The sequence below is a fragment of the Enhydra lutris genome, unplaced genomic scaffold (assembly GCF_002288905.1).
Source record: "Enhydra lutris kenyoni isolate GAN:26980312 unplaced genomic scaffold, ASM228890v2 scaffoldscaffold88, whole genome shotgun sequence".
Taxonomy (NCBI): Eukaryota; Metazoa; Chordata; class Mammalia; order Carnivora; family Mustelidae; genus Enhydra; species Enhydra lutris.
In genome coordinates this window covers 3038792-3063683 of record NW_019154172.1, presented here as the reverse complement: position 1 = coordinate 3063683, position 24892 = coordinate 3038792, and the positions used below count along the sequence as shown (strand labels likewise).

The 24892-nt window shown below is 40.6% G+C and overlaps 1 protein-coding gene across 2 annotated transcripts; it reads left to right on the top strand.

Moving 5' to 3' along the window:
• The first annotated feature begins 2073 nt into the window (after positions 1–2073).
• Positions 2074–24892, top strand: LOC111162021 (pre-mRNA processing factor 3). 2 transcript variants are annotated; one of them, XM_022526177.1, is made up of 16 exons: positions 2074–2208; positions 4675–4864; positions 5951–6081; positions 8063–8209; positions 10621–10704; positions 10876–11096; positions 11765–12071; positions 12738–12904; positions 13648–13727; positions 16630–16773; positions 17453–17552; positions 17726–17839; positions 18893–19011; positions 19285–19368; positions 20848–20909; positions 23379–24892. In XM_022526177.1, the coding sequence occupies exons 2-16, from the start codon at positions 4720–4722 to the stop codon at positions 23523–23525; spliced, it is 2052 nt and encodes a 683-aa protein (XP_022381885.1). In that variant the 5' UTR covers positions 2074–2208; positions 4675–4719; the 3' UTR covers positions 23526–24892. The 2 variants fall into 2 exon arrangements, with proteins under 2 accessions (XP_022381885.1, XP_022381886.1); XM_022526178.1 differs by lacking the exon at positions 2074–2208 and adding an exon at positions 3181–3462.

The following is a 24892-nucleotide window of genomic DNA, read 5'->3' as shown; positions in this document are numbered from 1 at the left end:
CTAGAGAATAACTGCATTTTGTGGTGAGCCTATCATCTAAGAAGACATCTTGGAATTTTAGTTTCTGCAGTTTGTAATTGGCTATAGCAGAATAGTTTGTTTCGCATATATGAAACCGTACCATAATATTGGATGTATTTTTTCCAAACTATACTTTGCCCACATACATGCTTTTCAGAAGCAGTGGTTTAAAGGGTCAGTAAGGTGTAGAGCCTCATTCTGAAGAAAGGGAAAAATACAGGCTTACTGATAGAATGAGAAAATCTGTTCTGTCAGGTCTTACTCATTTATCATTTGTTGAGCCTTTACTTTATTTGATACTCTCCTAGGTCCTGGAGATACAAAGACAATGTGACACAAAATTTCTTAAGGCATCTCCATTCCTTGGGTGAAAAACAGTTTATAGCCAGTTCTAAGGCCTGCAAGATCTGCTGCTGAAAAAACTTCATTCTTTAGTTCAACAAATATGAATTTATTTAATTGTGCCAGGTGCTACTATAGGCATTTAGGATATTTCAGTGACGATGATTCCTCTTTTAAAGGAGGTTACATTCTACCAGACGGAGTCAAATGATAAGCAATAAAACGTAAACTAGTACTAGTATGGTAGGTGGTGATAAGTACTATGGAAAAAGAAAAAAAGAAACTTGGGACTCCAGAGTGCCAGACAGGCTTTAGAATTGAATGGGGTGATCAAGGAAGGCTTTACTGAGGCCATATTTGAATAAAAATCTGAAGGGGACGGAGGGAACAAATCCTCTATCTGGGTTAAGACCAATCCAGGCAGAAAGCATCAAGTCCCAAGGCCTTGACGTGAAATTATCCTTGGCATGTTCAAGGAACAAAAGGGATTGGGATTTTGGAGCTCAATGAGTGAGAGAAAGAGTGGTAGTAGATGAGATCACAGAGGTAATGGAGTGGGGGGATTTTGTAGGGCATTTTACTCAGTGAAATGGAATGCCAAGGGATGGTTTTAAGCAGGGGGATAATAATGACCTTTCCGATGTGTTTACATGATCACTATAATACTTGCCATTCTAGTACTAGATAATTTGCTTATTAGCTTATGTGATGAGACTAAAGGAGGGTAGAGGGGAAGCAAGAGAGAAAGCAGGAGGCTACTAAAATAATCCCTGGCATAAAAATGAGAATAGTGAAGGTGGTGAGAAACAAATGGGTCTGTATATATTTGAAAGTAGAGCCAATGGAACAGGAGTCCAAGAAGATTCCGAGATTACTGGCCTGAATAACTGTAAGAATAGGGTTGCCATTGACGGAGGATGAAGACTATGAGCTGTTCTTTTGCGGGGGTGGGCGAGTGGGGGGAGGGTTGGAATCAGGAGCTTAGTTTCATCATGTGAATTTGAAATGTCTGTTACACATTTATGTAGGCAATTGACTATCATTGTATATAATGTAGCTTTGTTGAACTCTACGAGAGGCACTGTTTTAAGTGCATTGCCCTCAGTCATTCTTGTAGTCCTCAGAGCAGCCCATGAAGTGGATTTTTTTTACAGGTGAGGAAACAGGGCTTAAGTAACATGCCTAATATCACAGTTAAGGAGAGAGGCTACAATACAAATCTAGGCATAGGCAGTCTGACTTTAATCATTCTCAGAGGATGCCTGGCACTGAGTAGTGGGCAGTCAACAAGTATTACGTCAGTGAATGAATAAAACAAAAGGCACAGGAGCTACTATCTTCAGAGTCCTTCTATGTTCGTCATTCTTCTTGGTGGTCTCTGGCACCACGCTCAAGTAAGGGAGAAAAATGAAAGGGGTAGCTAATGCTGGTGACAACGACTCTCAGATGGTTTCGTTTCTACCAGAAAGGCCCCGTTTAGCGCGAACGCAGAAGCTCCGCTTTTAGCGCATTTATTCACGCCATGAGTACTGCAAGCAGCCCAGTTTCTGCTTCAGGCAACATTAACTTCGCAGTACTCTAGTTACCAGATTTCGCTAGAGAAACGTAAAGAGGTAGGAACTTTTATGTGCAAACTTTACTGCTCCCGCACGCATGCGCTCCGCCGAGGGGAAAGTGGTTACTACGGCTGCGCGAATCTGTGGCCCGGCCCTTCCCCGTCACATGTCGGGGGACCGCGGCGTGGCGGCGGCTGTGGCGGTAGCGACGGCAGGCCGTAGGGCGGTCGGAGGGTTTCCGGTTCCGGTGTAACGTTCGGGCTCCGTCTCAGGGGCTGAAGTTTGTGAGGTGAGTAGTGGCCCCGGGCCCTGGGAGGGTATCCTCCGGTCTGAGCGGTGAGGGCCAGGGCTCAGCCCAAGGGGAGGACAGAGGCGGGAACGTTCAGTGGGAAGGAAGCCGAAAGAAGTACAAGGTTCTGAGGCAGAATGGGTTGGAGTGAGATTGTGGGGAGGAAAAGGGCGGGGGCGGGAAGGGGACGGAGTGGGGAGACTAGCTTTAGGATGAGTTTGGGAAGAACAAGGTGGGGTAGGGAGCAGGTCGGAGATAGGAAGAGGGCAAACAGAAGAATAGGGGTTGCAGGGGGGGAAACTCAGCTTATAGCAAAAAAGAGCACGGAGTAAGGAAATTTATTCAGAAGATTGGATTCTGCTACCTGCTCATTCAGAGATCCTCTGCCTTCCTCTTCTTCCACCCCCACCCCGCCCCGCCCCAGCCATTTATTGTTGAACATTGGATTAGTGACAAAGCTGGTTACTGTTTGAAACTTTTATTTTTGCCCACTGGCTGTCTAGTTTCCTAGAGGATTGGATCGAAGTTGAATGCATTTGTTAGCATGATACTTGGGCACACATTTCCTCTGATAGAGTGGTACCTCATTTGTTGCTTTGGATTTTCAAATTGCTTACACTTTCCAGCCCACGATTGAGTTCTTGTGGAATATAAGATCCGTTAAAGCGAGGATTGTTATGTTCACTGTCCTGTGTATCCTCAGCACACAGTACACTACTTGAGACCTAGTAATTATGCAATAAGTATTTGTTGAATGATTAAGGATGATTTAGGTGTGGGAATGGGCCTCATTTTGTAAGATGAGTAAACTAAGCCACAGAGGAATTATTTGCCCCAAAGCTGGTAGAGTTCAGTGTTACAAATGTTCAGGGTGAACTCTTTCTTCACTCTCTTTGGTGTCTGAGTATGCTTTTTTTGAGTAATGCACATTTAATATGTAGAGATTTATAGGCTCTACTGCTATCTCATGAGAGTTGAATAGAGCTGCCACAGAATTATTCATATAACATGTCCCTGAGTCACAAAATCTTTCACTCCTATTGTCATGACTTTAATCTGCTAGCTACCTATGGTTATACCAAAATTAAATATGCTGTTTAGCAACAGGTCTTACAGAGGATAAACCTGCCAAGAATGTAGAAATTAATCAGACTATCTTTTAGGAGAAAAGATGTCTTAAAACATCTTGAAAGAATGACTCCCAGAGACCCTGATTTGTAGCACTGCTGGGAGGAAGTTTGCTTGGAAATTGAGGTCAGTGCTGTTTATTGACTTTAGGCACTTACAGAGAAAATTAGGGAAATAAAATTTTCTCTGTGCTCATGAGCTTTGCTATTTAAATGGGAGAGCAAAATGTAAATATGAATAATGTTGAAGAGTTATACTAACTTGCATTAAATAACAAAGGTTTGTTGTAGAAGGTCCTTTGTGATAGTGTTTTCTCTGCTAAACTAAAAAGTAGAAATATAAAGATGAAAAGGGAGAGAGAGAAGGTACATCCAAAATAAGGGAATTCTTTTCTGAGCCGAAGGATTAATTTTATGAAGTCAACTGACAGATCCTATAGAACATGAGAGAAAATGATCTGGGTACAGAATTTCCACAGGGATGAATATGACTATAGAGAAATGTGACAACATTCTTAAGGATTATGAGCTTTAATTAATTAATTAATTTATTTATTTTAAAGTAGGCTCCACACTCAGTGTGGGGCTTGAATTCACAACCCTGAGATTGAGAGTCACATGCTCTATCAGCTGAGGTAGCCAGGCTCCCCAGGATTATGAGCCTTTTTTTTTTTTTTTAAATCATAGCTGGAGGAGGGCCTGTGGAAGAGCGAGAAAGAGAATTTCAAGCAGGCTCCACACCCAGAATGGACCCTGGTGTGGAGCTCAGTCCCATAACCCCAAGATCATGAACAGAGCCGAAATCAAGAACTAGATGCTTGACCAACTGAGCCACCCAGGCACCCTTGATTATGAACTTTAATATACAATGACTGACCCAGATAAGCCCTCCTTTTTTTTTTTAATTCATCCCTTAAAGGAAAGGAAACTTACGGGTCAAGGCTGAGTTAAGGAATGCCTGCCTAGAAGCAGGAGAAATAGAAAAGCTGGTCTCTGGGTGGGCTTTTCAGTCTTGTTTTCAGGTTATATGTTTGCCACCAACCCTTGTTATGTCAGGACCAAAACAGGCTAAAACTCAGACTAGATTATTCCCAAGGTTTCCTTGTTTATTCCACAAATTTACTGATGCACTGATACTTACTGAGTTAGGGTTACAAACAGAATGTGACTCTTTCTGCTTTGAAATACGGATTTTTGGGGAAGTATTTGGCTTGAAATGAAGTACAGGCACTTGCCTGATTGAGAAGAGGGATGGAGATGTCATTCCTGACATACTAAACATTGCCTGGAATGGTCTTTTCCTACCCCCAAACAGAGCTTTTTCCTGGTTTCTTTTTAGGTGCAGTACTGAATCCCATTTGAGCTACCCCCTTTTTCCTGAAGAATGGCACTGTCTAAGAGGGAGCTGGATGAGCTGAAACCATGGATAGAGAAGACAGTGAAGAGGGTGCTGGGCTTCTCAGAGCCCACAGTGGTCACAGCAGCACTGAACTGTGTGGGGAAGGGCATGGACAAGAAGAAGGCAGCTGGTATGTTCTTTCATGAATCTTTGGAGTTAACATATAGTATGATCCCAAACACTGCTTTGAATTTCCCCAAATTCTCTGTTGGAAATATCTGAAAAAGATTAGGCCACATTTTATTTTCTCCTGCATTATAATGGAAATAGCCTAAGTGACTAATTTTGCATTTTTTCTGGCTTTTTATACCTTTAACCAGTATTATTGAATTGACTAGGTTATATTTACTTAAGAAATATACTAAAGTAGGTAGGTATATTCAGATTGAGATTGACATCTAAATACATCGAAGTCTCTGAAAAATAAAAACATGAAAAAAGTTGAAGATGGTAGAATTTGTTTATGGTAGTCTCCTATAGCTTGCTCTTTGGGAAGAGTTGGGATGATTATTCATCATAAACTTTTTTTTTTTTTTTTTTTTTTTTTTTTTTTTTTTTTTTTAGATTTTATTTATTTAAGAGAGAGCATGAGCAGGGGGGAGAGGGAGAGGGAAAAGCAGATTCCCCACTGAGCAGGGGGCCTCCTAACCTGGGATTCGATCCCAGAACCCTGGGATCATGACCTGAGCTGAAGACTGGCGCTTAACTGACTGAGCCATCCAGATGCCCTATTCATCATAAACTTCGATGCTCAACCTGAATAGGTTGCTCTGGCTGTGCTACTTCCTACTGTAAAAAAAAATTCTTTTTTTTTTTTTTTTTTTTTAAGATTTTGTTTATTTATTTGACAGAGAGAGATCACAAGTAGGCAGAGCAGCCGGCAGAGAGAGAGGGAAGCAGGCTCCCCGCAGAGCAGAGAGCCCGACGCGGGGCTCGATCCCAGGACCCTGAGATCATGACCTGAGCCGAAGGCAGAGGCTTTAACCCACTGAGCCACCCAGGCGCCCCTGTAAAAAAAAAATTCTAACTGTACTTTTACCTCAAAAAGTAAAGTCGTTCAATGTAAAAGGATTTATGGGAATCCTACAGAGAACTTAGGAAGACCTTTCCCTCCCTCCTGGGGATAAAATTTCAGTGTTGGTATCTGTTATATGCCTAGTGTTGGACTAAGTACTCTTACTTTTTCAACCCTATCACCTTTTTTTTTTCCTGCCAGACCATCTGAAACCTTTTCTTGATGATTCTACTCTCCGATTTGTGGACAAACTGTTTGAGGCTGTGGAGGAAGGCCGAAGCTCTAGACATTCCAAGTCTAGCAGTGACAGGAGCAGAAAAAGAGAGCTGAAGGTAGGTTACAGTTAACTATCTGATGAGCTGGGGAGTGTTTTGAATGGTAACAAAGTTGCTGAGCTTACATGCCCCATGCTTTGATATCCTCTATTAGAATACATAATATTCAAGAGAGGTACTTAGACATTAAAGGAGAGGTGAACTTGTATTATCACCATTTTATGGTGATGAACTACCTGAGTTCATGGGTTGAAATACTCCAAAGAAACAATTGGTAGCTTTGTCCTTTTTCATGTACAGTTAGGAGTTTTTGGTTCTTATATTTCCTTATGTCTCCTCCACCTTCCCCCTTGCTACTACCTATAAATTGATTGTCTAAGGTTTCTTTGGATTACTTGGTAACTAATAGAGTGATTCAGAATATGACTCTGCTGCTGTAGACTTCATTGTTGTACCTTTGAGAGAGGTTTCTCTGGAATGGACCTGTAGATGGAATACCTAACAAAAATTATTATTTACTGTATGTCTTGAGAGGCTACTGTTTGCTATATAGTATTTTTCTGGTCATCAGGCCCCGTGAGTGGAGTGCTTAAAAGGACCATTATTACTGTTTTACCTCCTTCACTTTTTATTCAGTGACTGCTGATTCATCGTGCCTTCTTTCAATATTAGCAGCTTCAGGTGGCTAATTTCTCTATCTCTTTTCTGTCTCTTCCATTAAGAAACTCTTTTCTGTGAGTCCCATCAAACCTTCCAAAGTGCATTTGAAACCTTAGCTATCCTGTTGCTTTTCCTGAGGCACAAAGACTAAATAAGCAATGTTGGCTTGGTCCCGGGCCAGGCTGTGGTACCAAGAGAAGTAGAGAATCGTGTGCCTTTTATGTTTAAGGCATTGTAAGGTGTTCAGAGGAATGAGAAATAGCCCTTGCTTTAAAGGAATTGGCAGCTTGGGGGTGGGAGGGATGTGACAACAAAATACAGTCGCAAATTATAAAATCTAAGTAGCGGTTTCCTATATATTTTAGAGTTGACTATAGAGTCAGATTGACGTTGAATTTGTTTGTTGGAGGGGAATGCTTGATCCACAGTATACACAGATGTGTGGAGCGAAGTTAGTGCTATAATAGGGCATGTGGCTGTGTAAGTTCTGAGGCATGCTGTGAATGAAGTCACTACATTGGGTGGGATTAATGAAAACGGTTTCTTGAAGGAGGTATCTAGATAGCCTTGGGATATGGGTCCCATTTTGGTCCATTCAGGTCCCCACCCCCCACAATATATTATGGGAGAGTCCTTTTTCTTGAACTGTAGGAGTTCCAGGAAGCGCTCGCCCTTGGCCGAGGATATGTCCTTGCAAAACACGAGCCCTCCTAGTGAAGAGGGGATGTCACCCAAAGCCTACCACCGGTGTGTACATTTGCTTTTTCCCGTTGTCCCTTCCAGTTGGCCACTCTTGGTCCTGTTAAATTCACCTTGCAAATTAGTCAACATATTTGAGTTCCCATTGTTTGATGACAACAAGTGTTATTGGGGAATACTGAAGAAGAAAGAGAAAACCCCTGTCCTGGAAGAGCTTAGACTCTAGTTGGGAGAAAGTACTAACATTAAAAGACTTAACATTTGGCAAGCAGAATATCAGCGATGTAATTTTATGTAGCATGAGCCCAGGTCTTAAGTGCTAAGAGGATATGAAACAACAGTTTGATCAGAGTGGGATGAGATTATTTATGAGGAAAACTTCCTGGAGGAGGTGAGTTTCAGGCAGGATTTGGAATAGGGGTGTGGAAAAATTGAGGGAAATCATTACAAATGTAGGCAATAGCTTTTGTAAAGAGCTTGAGATGGGAACATTTATAAGGACACGGAGATGAAATTTGCTTGACTGGAGTAGAATGATGAAGTTGGGTGAGATGGTCCATTTGGTGGAGGGACTAGAGGACTCTGGGAAAAGCCACAAAATGCTGATAGGGACTAGGTTGATTTTTCCCTTCTCCCATGGGCAGGGAGACAACTCTTCTTTCGTCTTGGGTTTCCTTAGGAAGTGTTTGGTGATGACTCTGAGATCTCCAAGGAATCATCAGGAGTAAAGAAGCGACGGATACCCCGTTTTGAGGAGGTGGAAGAGGAGCCTGAAGTGATCCCTGGACCTCCCTCAGAAAGTCCTGGTATGCTAACTAAGCTCCAGGTGAGTAATTAGGAACTGAAAGCAGTGATTTTATGAGTTGAAGAAGCAAGAGATGCATGGGTCCAGATTTGTTGTGACCTTAATTTGGATTCGTGTTTAGCATCGGGGAAGACTATTGAAGTTGTATTTACTGAGCACCTGTTATGTGGCAAACAAGCTGTATTACATATATCATTTGCCTAGTTGTGTACCTCATTGAGTCATTGAGAAAATTACTGAAATAATCAGAACTCAACTTGATGGCAGAGGAGAATTTCCAAATATAATGCAGAGACAAGACAATATAATCCACTAAAAATAATTTCAAGTTGACTTTGTCAGGGTGGCAAGGGCGGTTTGTGGGTTGTTGTTTTTTTTTCCTTTGATGTTATTTGTTTAAAGAGAGCGAGCTCACGCAAGCAGGAGAGAAGGGCAGAGGGAGAGAATCCCAACCAGACTCTGTGCTGACCAGAGTCCAGCACAGGGCTCGATCCAAGAGCCAAAACCAAGAGTCAGATGCTTGACCAACTGAGCCACCTAGGCACCCCGACTTTGGGTTGTTTTTTTTAGTAGGAATTATCTGGGGGTGCCTGGGTGGCTTAGTCAGTTAAGCGTATGCCTTTGGCTCTGGTCATCATCCCAGGGTCCTGGGATTGAGCTCCATGTCGGGCTCCCTGCTCAGCAGGGTGTCTGCTTCTCCCTCCTCCCTCTTCTCTGATTTATTCTCTCTCTCTCTCTTTCTCATATAAATAAGTAAGTGAAGTCTTTAACCTTTATAAACAGTAAATATTTCTTGTGCCATTTAAAATTTCTTAGAAGGGAAATAGAATATATACATGTATGTGTATAGATAAGTAGATGAATTTCTTTTCTTTTCCTTTTTTTTTTTTTTTTTAAAGGTAGGGGGTGCAGAGGGAGATGGGGAGAGAGAGAATCTTAAGCAGGCTCCACTCCCAGGGTATAGCCTATCACGGGGTTTGATCTCATCACCCTGAGATCATGGCCTGAACCGAAATCAAGAGTTGGACCCTTAACCGATTGAGCCACCCAGGTGCCCTGGAAAGAAACGAATGTTGGTGCTTTATAGAGAATAGGGGGTGGAAGAAATAATATACCTTTTTGTACTTCTTTTGCATTTTGAACTATGTAAACATATTACCTACTCAAAAAAATGTTTACAAAAAGTGAATTTTAAAGGGGCTCCTAGTGGGCTCAGTGAGAAGAGCACGCAGCTTGGGGTTGTGCGTTTGACCACCATGTTGGGTATAGACATTACTTAGATAAATGAAACTTAAAAAAAAAAATAAATTTCAAAAAATACCGTGAAGCACCTTGGCAGCAAGGTCTCTTTTTTGGAAAATTCAGAGTTACTTGATTGTATTTTCAAAGCTTATCATTTTCATGTTCTTTAGGACAAAAGGGTTTTACAGAGGCTAGGAAACAGGTCTTTGGTTTGTCATCTCCAGTTACCCAAAGCAGGTATTCATAAAAAGTATGATAATGTGGGGCACCTGGCTGCCTCATTCAGAAGAGCATGAAACTGTTTTTCTCAGGGTCCTGAGTTTGAATCCCATGTTGGATGTAGAAATTCCAAAAAATAAATAAATACACTTAAAAAAAAAAGTATGGTCATTTGTGTTGATTTTGTTAGGAGTTTTGTTTAAGTGCTCATAATAGTCTTGTAACGTAGGTACTGTTTTTACCCTATTTAGACACTTGGAGTTTTAGAGATTAAATACCATATCCAAGGTCACACAAGCATTAAGTGTCAGTTAAAATTCAGGCTCGGGTTTCTCTTAACCTGATGTTTTGTTTTGTTTTTTATTTTAAGATTTATTTATTTTGAGAGAGGTAGTGGAGAAGCAATCGGAGAGGGAGAGGGAGAATCTCAAGCAGACTCCATGCTGAGCATGGAGGCTGTCGCAGGGCTCCATCCCACAGAGATTATGACCAGAGCCAAAAACATGAGTCGGACACTTAACCCAAGTCTTAACTGTCAAATTATGTTACTACCTAACATGCCAGTCCTTCAGTAGGATGATGGGTTGAAAAGTTTCAGTGCTCAGCTATATAGGCTTATCTTTACTAAAATTTCTAGCCAATCGTATAGGCAGAATATGATGGGTTCATTCAAACATTTTAGTTCTCTATACCTAAAAGCCTTTTGTGTTTAGGAACCCATACAGGAGAAATAAAAAAGAGATTTTGAGGTGTCTGGGTGGCTCAGTTGGTTAAGCATCTGCCTTCGGTTCAGGTCATAATCCTGTTGTCCTGGGATCAAGCCCCAGGTCAGTAGGGAGCCTCCTTCTCCTCCCTTTGCTGCCCACCCTGCTTTTGTTCTCTCATTCTCCCTCTGTCAAATGAATAAATCTTAAAAAAAAAAAAAAAAAGATGTTAACAGTTTTTTTACTTTTTTCCCCCATCGAGAACAGATCAAACAGATGATGGAGGCAGCTACACGGCAAATCGAGGAGAGGAAAAAGCAGCTGAGCTTCATTAGCCCCCCTACTCCTCAGGTACTGTGAAAAGAAGACTCTTTAGCAAAGATTTCTTGCCATCCAGTCATTTGAGAGTCTGGAAGGTGACTGCATGTTCCACCCTACAATCTACCAGTCTGTGTGTGTGTCTTTTGTGTGACCTGTCTGCCTAATTCTTCTGATTCTGACTTCTTTTTCTCTATCTCACAGCCAAAGACTCCTTCTTCCTCCCAACCAGAGCGACTTCCAATTGGCAACACTATTCAGCCCTCTCAGGCTGCCACTTTCATGAATGATGCCATTGAGAAGGCAAGGAAAGCAGCTGAATTACAAGCCCGCATCCAAGCCCAGCTGGCACTGAAGCCAGGGCTCATTGGCAATGCCAACATGGTGGGCCTGGCCAATCTCCATGCCATGGGCATTGCTCCCCCGTGAGTATCTGTTTCATGGAACCTCTTGTTATTGCTGGAGAAGCAATAAATACCTTTGAAAGTTAAAAAACAACAACAACAACAAACAAAAACCCTGAAATGTTACTGATCCTCTTCTTCCAAGAAACCTACATCATTTCTTAGTTTTATATTTCTTACATATGCTTAATAAATACCAGATGAATTCTTTTAGCTTCCTTGTTGCAGAATTTATCTTCTTTTTACAATTGATAGAACGGAGGTTAAGATTATTTATCTATTGTTGGAGCTAGGAATAGAACCAGGTCTCCTGGTTCCTAACTCAGAGCCAAATCCATTAAATCACAGTGAGTGATCTCAGATCTGAGTGTTCCCTACACTGGATAAAGATACTAGGCTTTATTTTTATCACCTACAATTGGTTTGGCATATTATATCTGACTCAGAAATTCAGGATTGCAAATTCTTATCAATGTAATGTATATATAAATTCATTTCATCTGATTGTCTTCTATACTCAAATATTTAGTTTGATGTTTTCAGTCAAGCTGTTATTACTCACTGATGGGCCTATATTCCCTAGAATTTTGTAACCTGTTCTCTGATTTGTTTGATTTGTTTTCTTTTGTTTTTATTTGCTTCATTTATTGCCCCATATGGCATTTATTTCTTGGTGGGCTGTTTCTCAGGAAGGTGGAGTTAAAAGATCAAACGAAACCTACACCACTGATTCTCGATGAGCAAGGCCGGACTGTAGATGCAACTGGCAAGGAGATCGAGCTGACGCACCGCATGCCTACTCTGAAGGCCAATATTCGTGCTGTGAAAAGGGAACAATTCAAACAACAGCTAAAAGAAAAGCCATCTGAAGATATGGAGTCTAATACTTTTTTTGACCCCCGAGTCTCAATTGCCCCTTCCCAGCGCCAGAGACGCACTTTTAAATTCCATGACAAGGGCAAATTTGAGAAGATTGCCCAGCGGTTACGGACAAAGGTACCTAGTTAAGAACATAACCCAGAACTAGAAGTTAGGAAGGGGAAAAGGAAACTTAATACAGTCCTAAAATACTATCAACTCAGTTCTCTTAAGTTTTAACAATTAGATACACAAGTAATAAAACAGTGACTTAATTTTTAAAATACTTCATTTATGCCTGGAATCCTTGACTTTTTTAGCTGATTTGTCTTCTTAATTATACTCTGCTTACGTGGAAATAAAACTGAGTTTGAAAATACACATACAAACAGTGGAAGGAAACAATTCAGAATACTCTGAGTGACTGAGGAAAGCTAGCCTGGTGTTAACATTTACTGCAGATAAATTAACTCCACACGTGGAGAGTTGGATTGACTGTATATTCAGTGAGTTTTGCTCTTGTTTTCATCCTCTAAGAATGGTGTTTTCATGAAATTCCATTTCCGTGTATTTGCTATAGGCACACACTGTGGGGTGAAGTGGGTGGTGCTGAGAGTAGTTGTATGTAAATCAACTAAGGATAAAATAAAGTGGAAGGTTCTTCTAAGATTTCAGAAATTATGAATTCTTTGCATTAGGCATAAAGAGTTCAACAAGAGAGTGCTTTAAAATACGGGGTTCTATCATATCCTGGTGTTCTGTAACTCTAGTTTATCTTCAAGTCTTGTTTTATCTTGTCTTTAGGCTCAACTGGAGAAGCTGCAGGCAGAGATCTCACAGGCAGCTCGAAAAACAGGCATCCATACTTCAACTAGGCTGGCCCTCATTGCTCCTAAAAAAGAACTAAAGGAAGGAGATATCCCTGAAATTGAGTGGTGGGACTCTTACATCATCCCCAATGGCTTTGACCTGTGAGTTTGTTAGTTAATACCTTTTGATAAAGCTGGAGTTTTATTGGGAGAGATGGTATTCATGCATTAAGTAAAATTTTAAAATCCTGGGGAAATAGGTAACCATACACAGACTCATGTGTTTGTGAAGAATATATTGTATAGGTTTTTTTTAATTTGGGGGGTTAACATAGGAAGGAACAGGCACAAATAATCTAAAAGAAAAAGAATGTAAGTTTTATATATAGTTATTTTCTTAATTACATTTTCTGCCACTTATAATAGGTTTTTATATTTCTTAAAGATCCAGTCCTGGAATAGTGGAAGGATTCTTAATTGATGGGGGAGAGAATGGTAAATAAAGCATTTAGGAAACATTTGGAGAGCTTTAATTACATCTGCTCTGTAATTCTGATACATGGCTTTAGGAGACTGTGTTCCAGGCTTTCCCCTTACCCTTTGTCAACCACTGTCCCAGGGAGTTACCATTATTAGTTGAGAGAATGTGACATCTGTCAAGGATGTTAGTGTAGGAAAAAGGTTGAGAATGACTGGTGTGGAGAATATGTCCAACCTTAGTGGGAGCCAGTTTTCTCATCTTGAAAATTATGTGTAATATAATTACATGTTGTAGATAAACAAACACTAAAAAGTGCTAGAACACATAACGGAGAGTGCATTTTTCATTGTGTTTCTGAGACTCCCTCTCTCTTGGAATTGTCTCTACCTACATATCCTGTTTTCCCTTCTTCCTCCAATTTTAGTACAGAGGAAAATCCCAAGAGAGAAGATTATTTTGGAATCACAAATCTTGTTGAACATCCAGCCCAACTGAATCCTCCAGGTAATGTATAGCTTACTCAGTTAAGGCTCTAGAGAAGTATTATCCAATAGAACTTCATGTGATAATGAACATGTTCCCTACCCATGCTGACTATACAGTACCAGCTGTCCACTTGTGACTACTGAGCACTTGAAAATGGAGTTGCATTAATACAACCGAAAGACTAACTTTTAAATTATGTTCAATTTTAATAGTGTATGTGTGGGGCGCCTCAGTGACTCACATGGTTAACATCTGATTCTTGGTTTTAGCTCAGGTCATGATCTCAGGGTTGTAGGATCAAGCCCTAGCCCTGTGTCAGGCTCTGTGCTAGGTGTGGAGCCTGCTTAAGATTCTCTCTCTCTCCCTCTGCCGATCCTCCTTGTATGCATGCACGCGTCTCTCTCCATATATATATATAAATAAGTAGATCTTTAAAAATATGTAGGTAGGCAGATAGTGTATGTGTGTGGCTATTAGCTATGGTATTGGACAGTGCAGCTCTAGAGCAGTGAGGCCTACTCCAGAGATGGTTTCACTAATGCGTGTAACAGATTGGGTTTTAAAAAATCATTCTTGGGGCACCTGGGTGGCTCATTCGTTAAGTGTCTGCCTTCAGCTAGTGTCCTGGGATTGAGCCTCATGTTGGGCTCCCTGCTGGGCAAGCCTGCTTCTCCATCTCCCTCTGCCTGCTGTTCCCCCTTCTGTGCTTGCTCTCTGTTTTATTTCTAAGTAAATATAATCTTCAAAAAAGAATCATTCTTGGGATGCCTGAGTGGCTCAGTCGGTTTAGCATCTGACTCTTGATCTCGGTTCAGGTAGGATTGTGCGTTTAAGCCCTACATTGGACTCCACGCTGGGTGTGAAGCCTACTTAAAGTAAATAAATGAAAAGCATTTGTATCTTTGACTCCCAACTCCGGTCTTGTACACCATTACTGAATACCTGCCCTTCTTCAGTCTCCTTTGTCTTTACCCATTCTCTCTTTCATTTTTGTAGCAAAAGTCTGTTGCCTCACTCAAAAGAGAGAGAAGTTTTAGTTGTGGCTCTGTTTTTACCTAGCTGAATCCCTTGGGTAAATCACTTAGATTTACTTGGAATTTTCTCACATGTAGAGATAATATTAACTATTACATCTTCTTCAACAAGAGTTGTGCAGATCATTAAAGATTTTATTTATTTATTTGACAGAGAAAGAGATCACAAATAGGCAGAGCAGCAGGCAGAGAGAGAGGGGGAAGCAGGCTCACTGTTGAGCAGAGAGCCCGATGTGGGGCTCAATCCCAGGACCCTGAGATCATGACCTGGGTGGGAGGCTTAACCCACTGAGCCACCCAGGCACCCCACAGATCATTAAAGATTTTAATACTTGCATCAGATTTGGGATGACTAAAGGACACAATACCTCGATTAGTAAATTTTGAAAAAAATAGGTTGAGACCTTGAGGTAATACAATGTATGGAAATCACTGAATATTACTTAGTAAGAGTCTACTTAGATGTCATCAGTGTGGATCATTGGAAGAACGTAGGGATTGTGTTTAAAACAAAAAGTTCAGAGGTTGGGGCACCTGGGTGGCTCAGAGTGTTAAAGCCTCTGCCTTCGGCTTAGGTCATGATCCCAGGGTCCTGAGATTGAGCCCCTCATTGGGCTCTCTGCTCAGCAGGGAGCCTGCTTCCCCCTCTCTCTCTGCCTGCCTCTATGCCTACTTGTGATCTCTTTCTCTGTCAAATAAATAAATAAATAATTTTTAAAAAATTAAAAAGTTCAGAGGCATATGAGTGGCTCAGTTGAGTGTCTGACTCTTGGTTTCACCTCAGGTCATGATCTCAGGGTCAAGAAATCCAGGGGAGGGCGCCTGGGTAGCTCAGTGGGTTAAAGCCTCTGCCTTTGGCTCCGGTCATCATCCTAGGGTCCTGGGATCGAGCCCTGCATCAGGCTCCCAATTCAGCAGGAAGCCTGCTTCTCACTCTCCCATTCCCCCTGCTTGTGTTTCCTCTCTTGCTGTGTCTCTGTCAAATAAATAAATAAAATCTTTAAAAAAAAAAAAAAAGAAAAGAAAAAAAAGAAATCCAGGGGAGCCCCGTGTCAGGCTTCACACTCAGCAGGGAGTTTGCTTGAGATTCTCTCCCTTTCCCTCTCGCCCTCCATCCCCCCACTTGCATGTATGTACACACTCTCTATAAAATGAATAAATCAGTTTTCAAAAAATAGTAAAAAGTTGAGGGGTGCCTGGCTGGCTCAGGTCAGAAGAGTATGTGACTCTTGCTTTCAGGTCCATGAGTTTGAGCCCCACTTTGGATATAGACATTGTTTAAATGAATAACCTTTAAAACTAATAATAAGTAAAATTAAATAAAAACTTGAGTAAACCTGCTTTGGGAGTCCAGAGGATTTTTCCCAATCCCTGTAACTTCAGAAGTATAAATTTCATCATCGTGGCCCCACCTACCCCAAATCCTCAGACAAGGCAACTAGAGCAGCTCTCACTTTCTTTTCTACATTGGCCACTTTTCAGTTGATTAAAGCATTCAACTCCTTCAAGAAAAAACAAGTTAGAACACTCTCATGAAAGATAAGAATGCTTTAAAAAAAAAAAATGTAACATACTAGGGGCACCTGGGTGGCTTAATTCTTAAGCATCTGCCTTCAGCTCAGGTCATGGTCCCTGGGTCCTGGGATCGAGCCCCACATCGGGCTGCCTGCTTAGCGGGAAGCCTGCTTCTCCCTCTGCTTGTATTACCTTTCTCGATGTCTTTCTCTCTATCAAATAAATAAAATCTTAAAAAAAAAAAAGTAACATACTACCATTATCACAACGTAAAAATAATAAGAATTAAATTTCTTTTAATGTGATTGATATTCACTTACATTCCTCTGATGGGTTTGTTGCTTTTATACTTTCATTTCTCTACCTGGCAGTTGATAATGACACACCAGTTACTCTGGGGGTATATCTTACTAAGAAGGAACAGAAGAAACTTCGAAGGCAAACAAGGAGGGAAGCACAGAAGGAACTACAAGAGAAAGTCAGGCTGGGCCTGATGCCTCCTCCAGAACCCAAAGGTATGTATCTTAGAGGGAGGGAAGAAAGGGTGGTGCGTTTTTTTATCTCTGTAATTCTAGAAGAACTTTCTCATCTCTCTATATTTGGGTGCTTTCCATTTCTCGGAATCATTCATTGATTCTTTTCTTCCTTTCCTAAATTTTCTACAATTTTACTAAGACAGGTCAGCATATTCACTATAGAGGTCATTTAAGGCTTATGAAAATATGTAACACTGTGATCTTCCTGAAAGAATAATGGTCTTGAAATACGTGAAGATAGTAGCTGCAGAGTGTGCATAAATTTGTTTTGTACATAATTCTTAATACCTGAAAAACAAAGATACTGTTAAAAGAAACCTTCACTCCTGTAGTTCCCATTACCACTCAGTAATCTTTTGAGTGAGCACTGTAGGATCTTTAATTAAATGCTGTGATCAGAGTGAAAAATACCAAAGAAATTAAGTTCCTTATCTTTCATAAATTTTCAAGCAGTTTAAGTAAATGTATACCAACTATTTAGATTGTGTGTCCTTCCACAAATGCTGAGGTAATTGGATGGGCTTTTCAAGGTAGGGATTTTTGGAGGAAATGAACTTTGAGCAGAGATTTCAAGTAGGTAAACAGTATGAATTGAGAAAAGGTGACAGGTTATCTCAGCTGGAGAATTAATTGTTTTCTGTCCTCTCTCCATGTGCAGTGAGAATTTCAAATTTGATGCGAGTATTAGGAACAGAAGCTGTTCAAGACCCCACGAAGGTAGAAGCCCATGTCAGAGCTCAGATGGCAAAAAGACAGAAGTAAGTGCCATGGGATTGGGTGGAAACCCAGGGCAAGTACCTTTCCCAGACTCTTCTGGGGGGATCCATATTTGGAGGGAGGGGAGAGTCCTCTGTTGCTCTCTCTTTCCCTCAGCTTTGCCTCTGATCTTCAATGCCTTTCTCACTTGTGGATGTCCTTCCTGTCACGACAGAGCGCATGAAGAGGCCAACGCTGCCCGAAAACTTACAGCAGAACAGAGAAAGGTCAAGAAAATTAAAAAGCTTAAAGAAGACATTTCACAGGGGGTACACATATCTGTATATAGGTAGGTGTCCAATCTGGGCCAGCCTTTGCCTTAGAAATACCAAAAATTTTCCAAGTGCTTGAGGCAGAATAACTGTGGACAAAGCACACTTAACATCAGTCTCTGCTCTCTTCTATGACCCCAACGTGAATCCGGAGCTAGTGAATCTTTTATAATGAGGGAGGTTTAGGGACTTAATCGTTGATCTCTGAGGCTTTTCAGTGAACCATTACTAGTTCTGAAGAATGAATGAATGAATATACCTGTTGAAACAAACCTGTGAACTAAGGATCATCATCCTTTGTTGAAATATAAAATAACCTATTTCTCCAGGAAGCATTAAACCAGAAACTATATTCTTATCCTCACTTACTGCAGTAATCCTTATTTCCACTCCAAAGTATATTTTATACATTGTAAATATTTCCTACCTTCCTGTTGATTTAATGTTTTCATTTTATTCTTTTATGTTGAGTGCTTGTGTACCTTCCATTTTTTAAAATGTGCTCCTTTTTAATAACTAGCTCTTTATTATGAAAGTACTTTATTAGAAAAGTGGTGAAAGCTTATTAAAATTTTTTTTGATCTAATACTATAGAAGGCCCTTACTGAAAAAGTCCCCTTCCTACTCTTTGATCCCTTGACACCACCTACTGTAGGTAATTGCGACTAACGGTTTTTTGCGTAGCTTTCTAGAAATTTTCCATGCATAGCATTCTGACTACTTTATGTTATAAACATCTAGGAGACAGAGTTTGTTGATCTTTATACTGTCAAGAACAATTAGCTTACACATATTTTTGGATGATGGCACATACCTCTCCTTTCTTAGAGAACATTTCAATTACTTGCTATTTGTTGTAGGGTGTACAGTACTAGTCTTTGAAGCATAAGACAGTGGAATTACTTTGGTACTCATTGATTCTAGCTTTTAAGCATTAGTGTATTTGCTTACTTCAAAGGGCTTTGTTTTTAGAGAGAAAACCATTTTGGATCCATCTGTTTATTTGCCATTCCATTCAGGCAGCAACTGATGCTAAAACAAAAGCCGTAACTAAACTTTCCCTTCTCCAGAGTTCGAAATTTGAGCAACCCAGCCAAGAAGTTCAAGATTGAGGCCAATGCTGGGCAGCTGTACCTGACAGGGGTGGTGGTACTGCACAAGGATGTCAACGTGGTAGTAGTGGAAGGGGGTGAGTCTGAAAAAACGGAGGGAGACCGTCCCCACGCAACCCTAGGCCTTGAAGTGATAAGAATGGTGGGAAGAAAAGAAAAGTTTTAGAGCCATACCTGGCTGTAATATCCTGGGCCTCTTTCTGTGTTTATTGGAGTAGAAGGACCTAAGATGTGGTTCCTGGGATCGCTTCAACTACCACATTAAGGTCTGCGTAACAAATGCGCTTAGAGGTTCTTTCTACTTCATCATCTTCCGCCTTTCTGGCAAAGTTCTCCTCCTCTGTTTCCAGGCCCCAAGGCCCAGAAGAAATTTAAGCGTCTCATGCTGCATCGGATAAAGTGGGATGAGCAGACGGCGAGCACAAAGGGAGATGGTGAATGGGGGTTCAAGGGGATTCGGTGGGGGTTGGGGGTGGCGCTCTGTCCTGTCAGCCGTTCCTTCCCAGTGAAAATTGTTCACACTAGATAATGTTTAGGAATTTTAGAAAGACCCATTTGGATTGTGAACATGATAGGCATTCATACAGTATTTATTATGTGGTGATGCATGTGACTGTTAGTTATTCTTCTGCCTGACCTTTCTATGAGCTGCTTTCCCTGTCTGCCTGGTCACTGGCTATGGGAGTGTATTGAGTTTGTGAAAATGTAGCAAGCTACGAATACTCTCTTTTTAAAAGATTTTATTTATTTATTTATTTGACAGAAACAGAGCATAAGAAGGGGAGTGGCAGCAGAGGGAGAGAAACCAGGCACCCCACTGAGCAGGGTGCCTGATGTGGGGCTTGATCTAAGGACCCTGGGGTCATGGCCCAGGCCAAAAGCAGACACTTAACCAACTGAACCACCCAGGCAGCCCAAGCTATGCACTTATATGTGCACTAAGTATTATGCGGGGGGGGGGGGGGGGGGGGGGGGCGCTTTTTAAAGGGTTGAAGGCAAAACGTATATACACTTTTATTCTTTTGCCTGACTTTTTATATGTATAAAATGTAAAAATATAAATTACATGTATATATTTGCTATCCCCCTGAAGGTCACAAATCATCAATATTCATTCTTCCCTTCTTTGGAAACCTGGGTTAGCATTTAACATGCACAGTCTTACTTTTCTTAATTTTACCTAACTTTGGACCTCTTAAATTTTTTGTTCTTAAAGTATTTTTGTGCCCTACTTAAAGTACACTTTTTTACTACAGTTGACCTATATTTTCTTTCGTTTTGCAAGGTTTCTAAGATATTTTCATTTAGTTTATCTGCCCTCCTCCCCTAGATTAAAAACTCCTTGATAAGGTACTCTATCATGTTGGCATCTGAAGCCTGGCTCTCAAAGTGCTTAAGACAAGTTTTTTATTTTGTTTTGTTTTTTAAGATTTTATTTATTTATTTGACAAAGGCAGAGTACAAGCAGGAGAAGAGGCAGGGAGAGCTTCTCCAGCAGGCTCCTGCTGAGCAGAGAGCCCAATGTGGGGCTTGATCCCAGGACCCTGCAATCATGACCTGAGCTGAGGGCAGACACTTAACTGACTGAGCCACCCAGGTGCCCCTTAAGATGAGATTTTATTGTTGATTACTTGTCTTTTTTATTTTTCTCCTTATTCCCGTACCTGGGCAGCTCTTGACATATAATAAGTGCTCAGTAGATGTTGAATTAATTAATATCTCTGGCTGTTTGGAGCTTTCAGTCTAATTCGGGGGAAATAAAAATAACAGAAGAAATTTGACCCTGATACATGGCAAAGAGGGGGACAACATTTAAAAGAATTGGGGTAGACTTGAATACTCCTTGTTTAGAATCTAAATCTTGATCTCTAGTCTAAGTCTAGAGCAAGATTTAGCTATATTGTCTTTTCCAGATGATGAGGAATCTGATGAAGAAGCTGTGAAGAAAACCAACAAATGTGTACTAGTCTGGGAGGTAGGTGATCTTCTGTTAACCACTGAAGCAGAACTTTAACTAATTCCTGGTTTATAGCATTCTAGAGGAGCAGTGGAATGGTAAAACTAAGCGATGACTGATTCCTTAAGCAGTTTAGGTTTCTTTTTGGAGTTCAGTGGTAAATGTTTGGCAGCAGATTCTTCCTGATTATATTTCAGTTAAATTGATGAGTATATACTGTATTTCACCTGGGGGCGGTGGAGAGTATGGAAAACTGGTGGCAAGAATACAAACTCTTGGCCAAGTTGTTTATTTCAGAGTCTTGGATATGAGATGTGGAAAGAGGGAAATGGATTGTGGGATATTTTTTTGGTCTGAATATAATGAAAGAAGTACTAGACTTAAGAATATCAAGTTGGGAGACTGGGCAGTACCACTCACTAGCTGTTCAACTGGACAAAACACTTAACATCAATTACTGTTGGTTTGTTCTACAAAATGTGGATATTATTTTCCCTTTCTATTTGTCAAATTTTTTCTGAACAGAATTAGATTACTATGTAATAGTGCTTTGTAAAATGGAGCTTGTTTATGGTTATACAGTTCCCCTCATTTCTGAAATCTTAGTGAACCAGTGTTTGTTATGAAGAATAAATTAATGAATATTATGCTTATTAAGGCCAAAATGTCAATTAAGGATTGTTCATTATTTGAGAAGCATAAAATACCATCCTGTTTTTCCAGGAAGCATTAAAATTTTCTTTCTTGAATAATTATATCCTTATCCTGATGTGTTGCAGTAATCCTTTTATTCCCACTCCAAAATACATTTTTTACATTGTAAGTATTTTCTACCTTTGTGTTGATGTAATGTAATTATTTTATTCTTTCATATTGAGTACATGTATATCTTTCATTTTTTAAAAGTACTCATGTTTAGTAACTAGTTCTTTATTATAAAAGTATTATTTCAAAAGTGGTAAATGCTTATTAAAATAAATTCTAGTAACACAGAAGAACATTTACTGAAATGGTCTCCTTCTAATCTCTGATTCTTTAAGACCACTCTTCATAGGCAGTTGTTAATGTTCTTCATGTATCCTTTTGTCTTATCCCAGACTTGTCCAATTTATGCATACAAATTAGAATAAGAACCATAATACCCCACCTGCATATTTAAGATCACAACCCCTTCATCTCTTCCAGTTTCTCTTCCATTTATCTCTGAGAATCCCCAGGAATTGTATCTCAGGTTCAGAAACAAGCCAGGTTCTCCTCCAGCTTCTTACTGGAATTTCATCCCTGAGAGTCTCTTGAGACAGCACTAAAGTGCATGCCAAAGTGACTGCCATTGCTGGTGGCGCCTTTGGCAAGGTTGTGGTTACACACCCACTTCTGTATGGTTTTCTGTTGTAGTTCTCCTTGGGTAGTCCCCACACTACTCCCATTCCCCTCTTCCCCTCACCCTCATGTTGTTCTTGGTCTGTGGGCCCCAAAGCCTCCTGCTTATATACAGGGTCCCACTGAGTCTTGGTAGAAGGAGTCCTTTCAGCTTTTTGGTTCTCTCCTTTAAGGCCCAAATCTAGTTCTGGAGGCCTGGTGGGTTAGTGGTTCATCCCATCTCACCCTCCATAGTCCTTCCTGACTTGCTCTTTAACCCAGGTACCAGAGCACAGAATTCCTCATCCTTTGTTCATCCAAAAAAAAAAAAAGAACTGTAAAACAACAACAGCAACAACAAAAACAACCCCTGCAGCCTTTATGCCTATAAATTCATGAAGACTTACACAAATATCCAAGGGAGTGGAGGTTGGAATAGCTTTTACTATAAAATCATGCTCACTAGGCACATTGCTACACAAATGTTACTAGGTTTTAAAGATTCGTTTATTTAAGGGGCGACTCCTGGCTCAGTCAGTTGTGTCTGCCTTCGGCTCAGGTCATGATCTCATGGTCCTGGGATCGAGCCTTGCATGGAGTTCCTGCTCAGTAGAGTCTGCTTCTCTCTCTCCCTCTGCCCCTCCACGCTACTTGTATGCAAACAACAGCCCTGCTTTTCTCTCTCAAATAAATAAAATCTTTAAAAGTAAATAAATAAAGATTTATTTATTAGAGCGAGAACACGTGTGCATGTGCACATGGCGGGGTAGATAGAGAGGGAGAGAATCTCAAGCAGACTCGCTGCTGATTGCAGAGCCCGACACGGGCTTTATCTCACAATCCTGAGATCATGACCTGAGCTGAAATCAAGAGTCAGATGCTTAACTGATGGAGCTACCCAGCACCCCAAAAATGCTACTAGGTTTTAAAAAAGAGTATTACATCTGATTTAAATTAGAAATTGCAATGTTTTGGGGCACCTGGCCAATTCAGTTGGTGGGGCTTACAACTCTTGATATGGGGGTTGTAGTTTGGAGCCCCACGCTGGGTGTAAAAATTTCTTAAAAAAAATAAATAAAATATTTTTAAAAATTGCAGTGTTCTTAACTACAGATGTCTCTTTCCCAGGGTACAGCCAAAGACCGGAGCTTTGGAGAGATGAAGTTCAAACAGTGCCCTACAGAGAACATGGCTCGAGAGCACTTCAAAAAGCATGGGGCTGAACACTACTGGGACCTTGCACTGAGCGAATCTGTGTTGGAGTCCACCGACTGAAACTACTGCGAGCCCTTGCCTCTCCCCTCCTGCCTTTGTCTCTTCAGTCCTCTTACTCTACTTCCCAACCCAGTCCTATTTGTGTGTGTGATCTCAGAACTGTGCCAAGCTGACATTGGGTCAAAGGGAAAACACCTTAGTCCCTTCCCCAGTCAGCCTGGTGCTGCCCTTTATTCCCCTTATGTGCATATGATTAAAGAGTTATTTTTAAAGTTGGTATGATATTTTTCACACATTTATAGGTATTGGACTTTGGGTCTCCAGGTGATCTTTTCTCCCAACTTCTGCAATTGCTGTGGAAAAAGAAAATTTTGTCATTGATATCTGTGTATATATTGAATGGATGAATGGATGGATGGATGGCTGAATGGATGAATATGTATTTTTTGATGTCTGATGGAAATTCTTCACCTCATCTTGGAGCAAGAATGATAAATACTGTTTTTCTCCAGCAGAGTAAATAAAGGAGGAGGTGTTCAGTGGGTAAAAGAGGGTGGAACAAATCTGTTAACCTTCAAGAGAGTCACAAGGCAGATTACCCCTGGTCTTGGCTTTATTCTTAACAGGAAGTCATTTCCTTAAACAGGTACATAGATGAGAGATGTGTGTTGTGGGTGAAGTGGACACAGGAAGAGTCCAAGGAGGATGTTATGGGTCAGTTTGTAAAATGGAATAGGATTCAGGAATTTAGCCTATTTCCTCTCTTTACTAATTAAAAAAATAGAAAATCTTTTTCTAAAAGGCAACGTGTAGTTTGTTTTTTCTTTTCCAAAGAATCTGACTAGATGCGGTTCTTTTCAGAATGTACTGTTTCTGGTTTGATTTTAGGAGTATTTAGGTCAGCATCAGTATCCATTGAAATCCAGAATTCTTACCATATCTACACTTCAATTCATGTTGCCTGTTGAGAACCTACTGGGAATGGATCGAACACAGGAGCCATTAGAGCTCCTGTAACTTGCTCTAGTTGGAGTTTACCAGGAAGTGGTGTTGAAAAATGGATACTTGATTAGAAGTTAAAACATTCCTTACTATAAAATTAACCCTTTATTAAAAGTTTTATGTGTTCAGGTCCTAGTTAGAGTTCTAATTTCAAAACAGTATGAGAGAGTTTTAGGATAAAAAAGGTGGAAGGAGACAGGAACTGCTAAAGGCCTTAAGGAAAACCTAATATGATCTCTTTTAGAGATAAGTAAACTATAACCCAGACAGGTGAGGTTAACTAATTATTCCTGGAGCAGGATGAAATCTGAAAAGCTCACCAGGCCTCAGCAATGAACTGGGTACTTGCTAATAATCATCTCTATCTGTGAGATGGGAGCCAGAGAATTGAACTTGTTTTTGATACTTCTTGATTTAAGCAAATC

Coding starts and splice junctions, on each gene's coding strand:
- LOC111162021 (XM_022526177.1), top strand. CDS start 4,720: ATGGCACTGTCTAAGAGGGAGCTGGATGAGCTGAAACCATGGATAGAG. Junction 10,705..10,875: donor TTAGCCCCCCTACTCCTCAG/GTACTGTGAAAA, acceptor TCTATCTCACAG/CCAAAGACTCCTTCTTCCTC. Junction 13,728..16,629: donor AGCCCAACTGAATCCTCCAG/GTAATGTATAGC, acceptor TCTACCTGGCAG/TTGATAATGACACACCAGTT.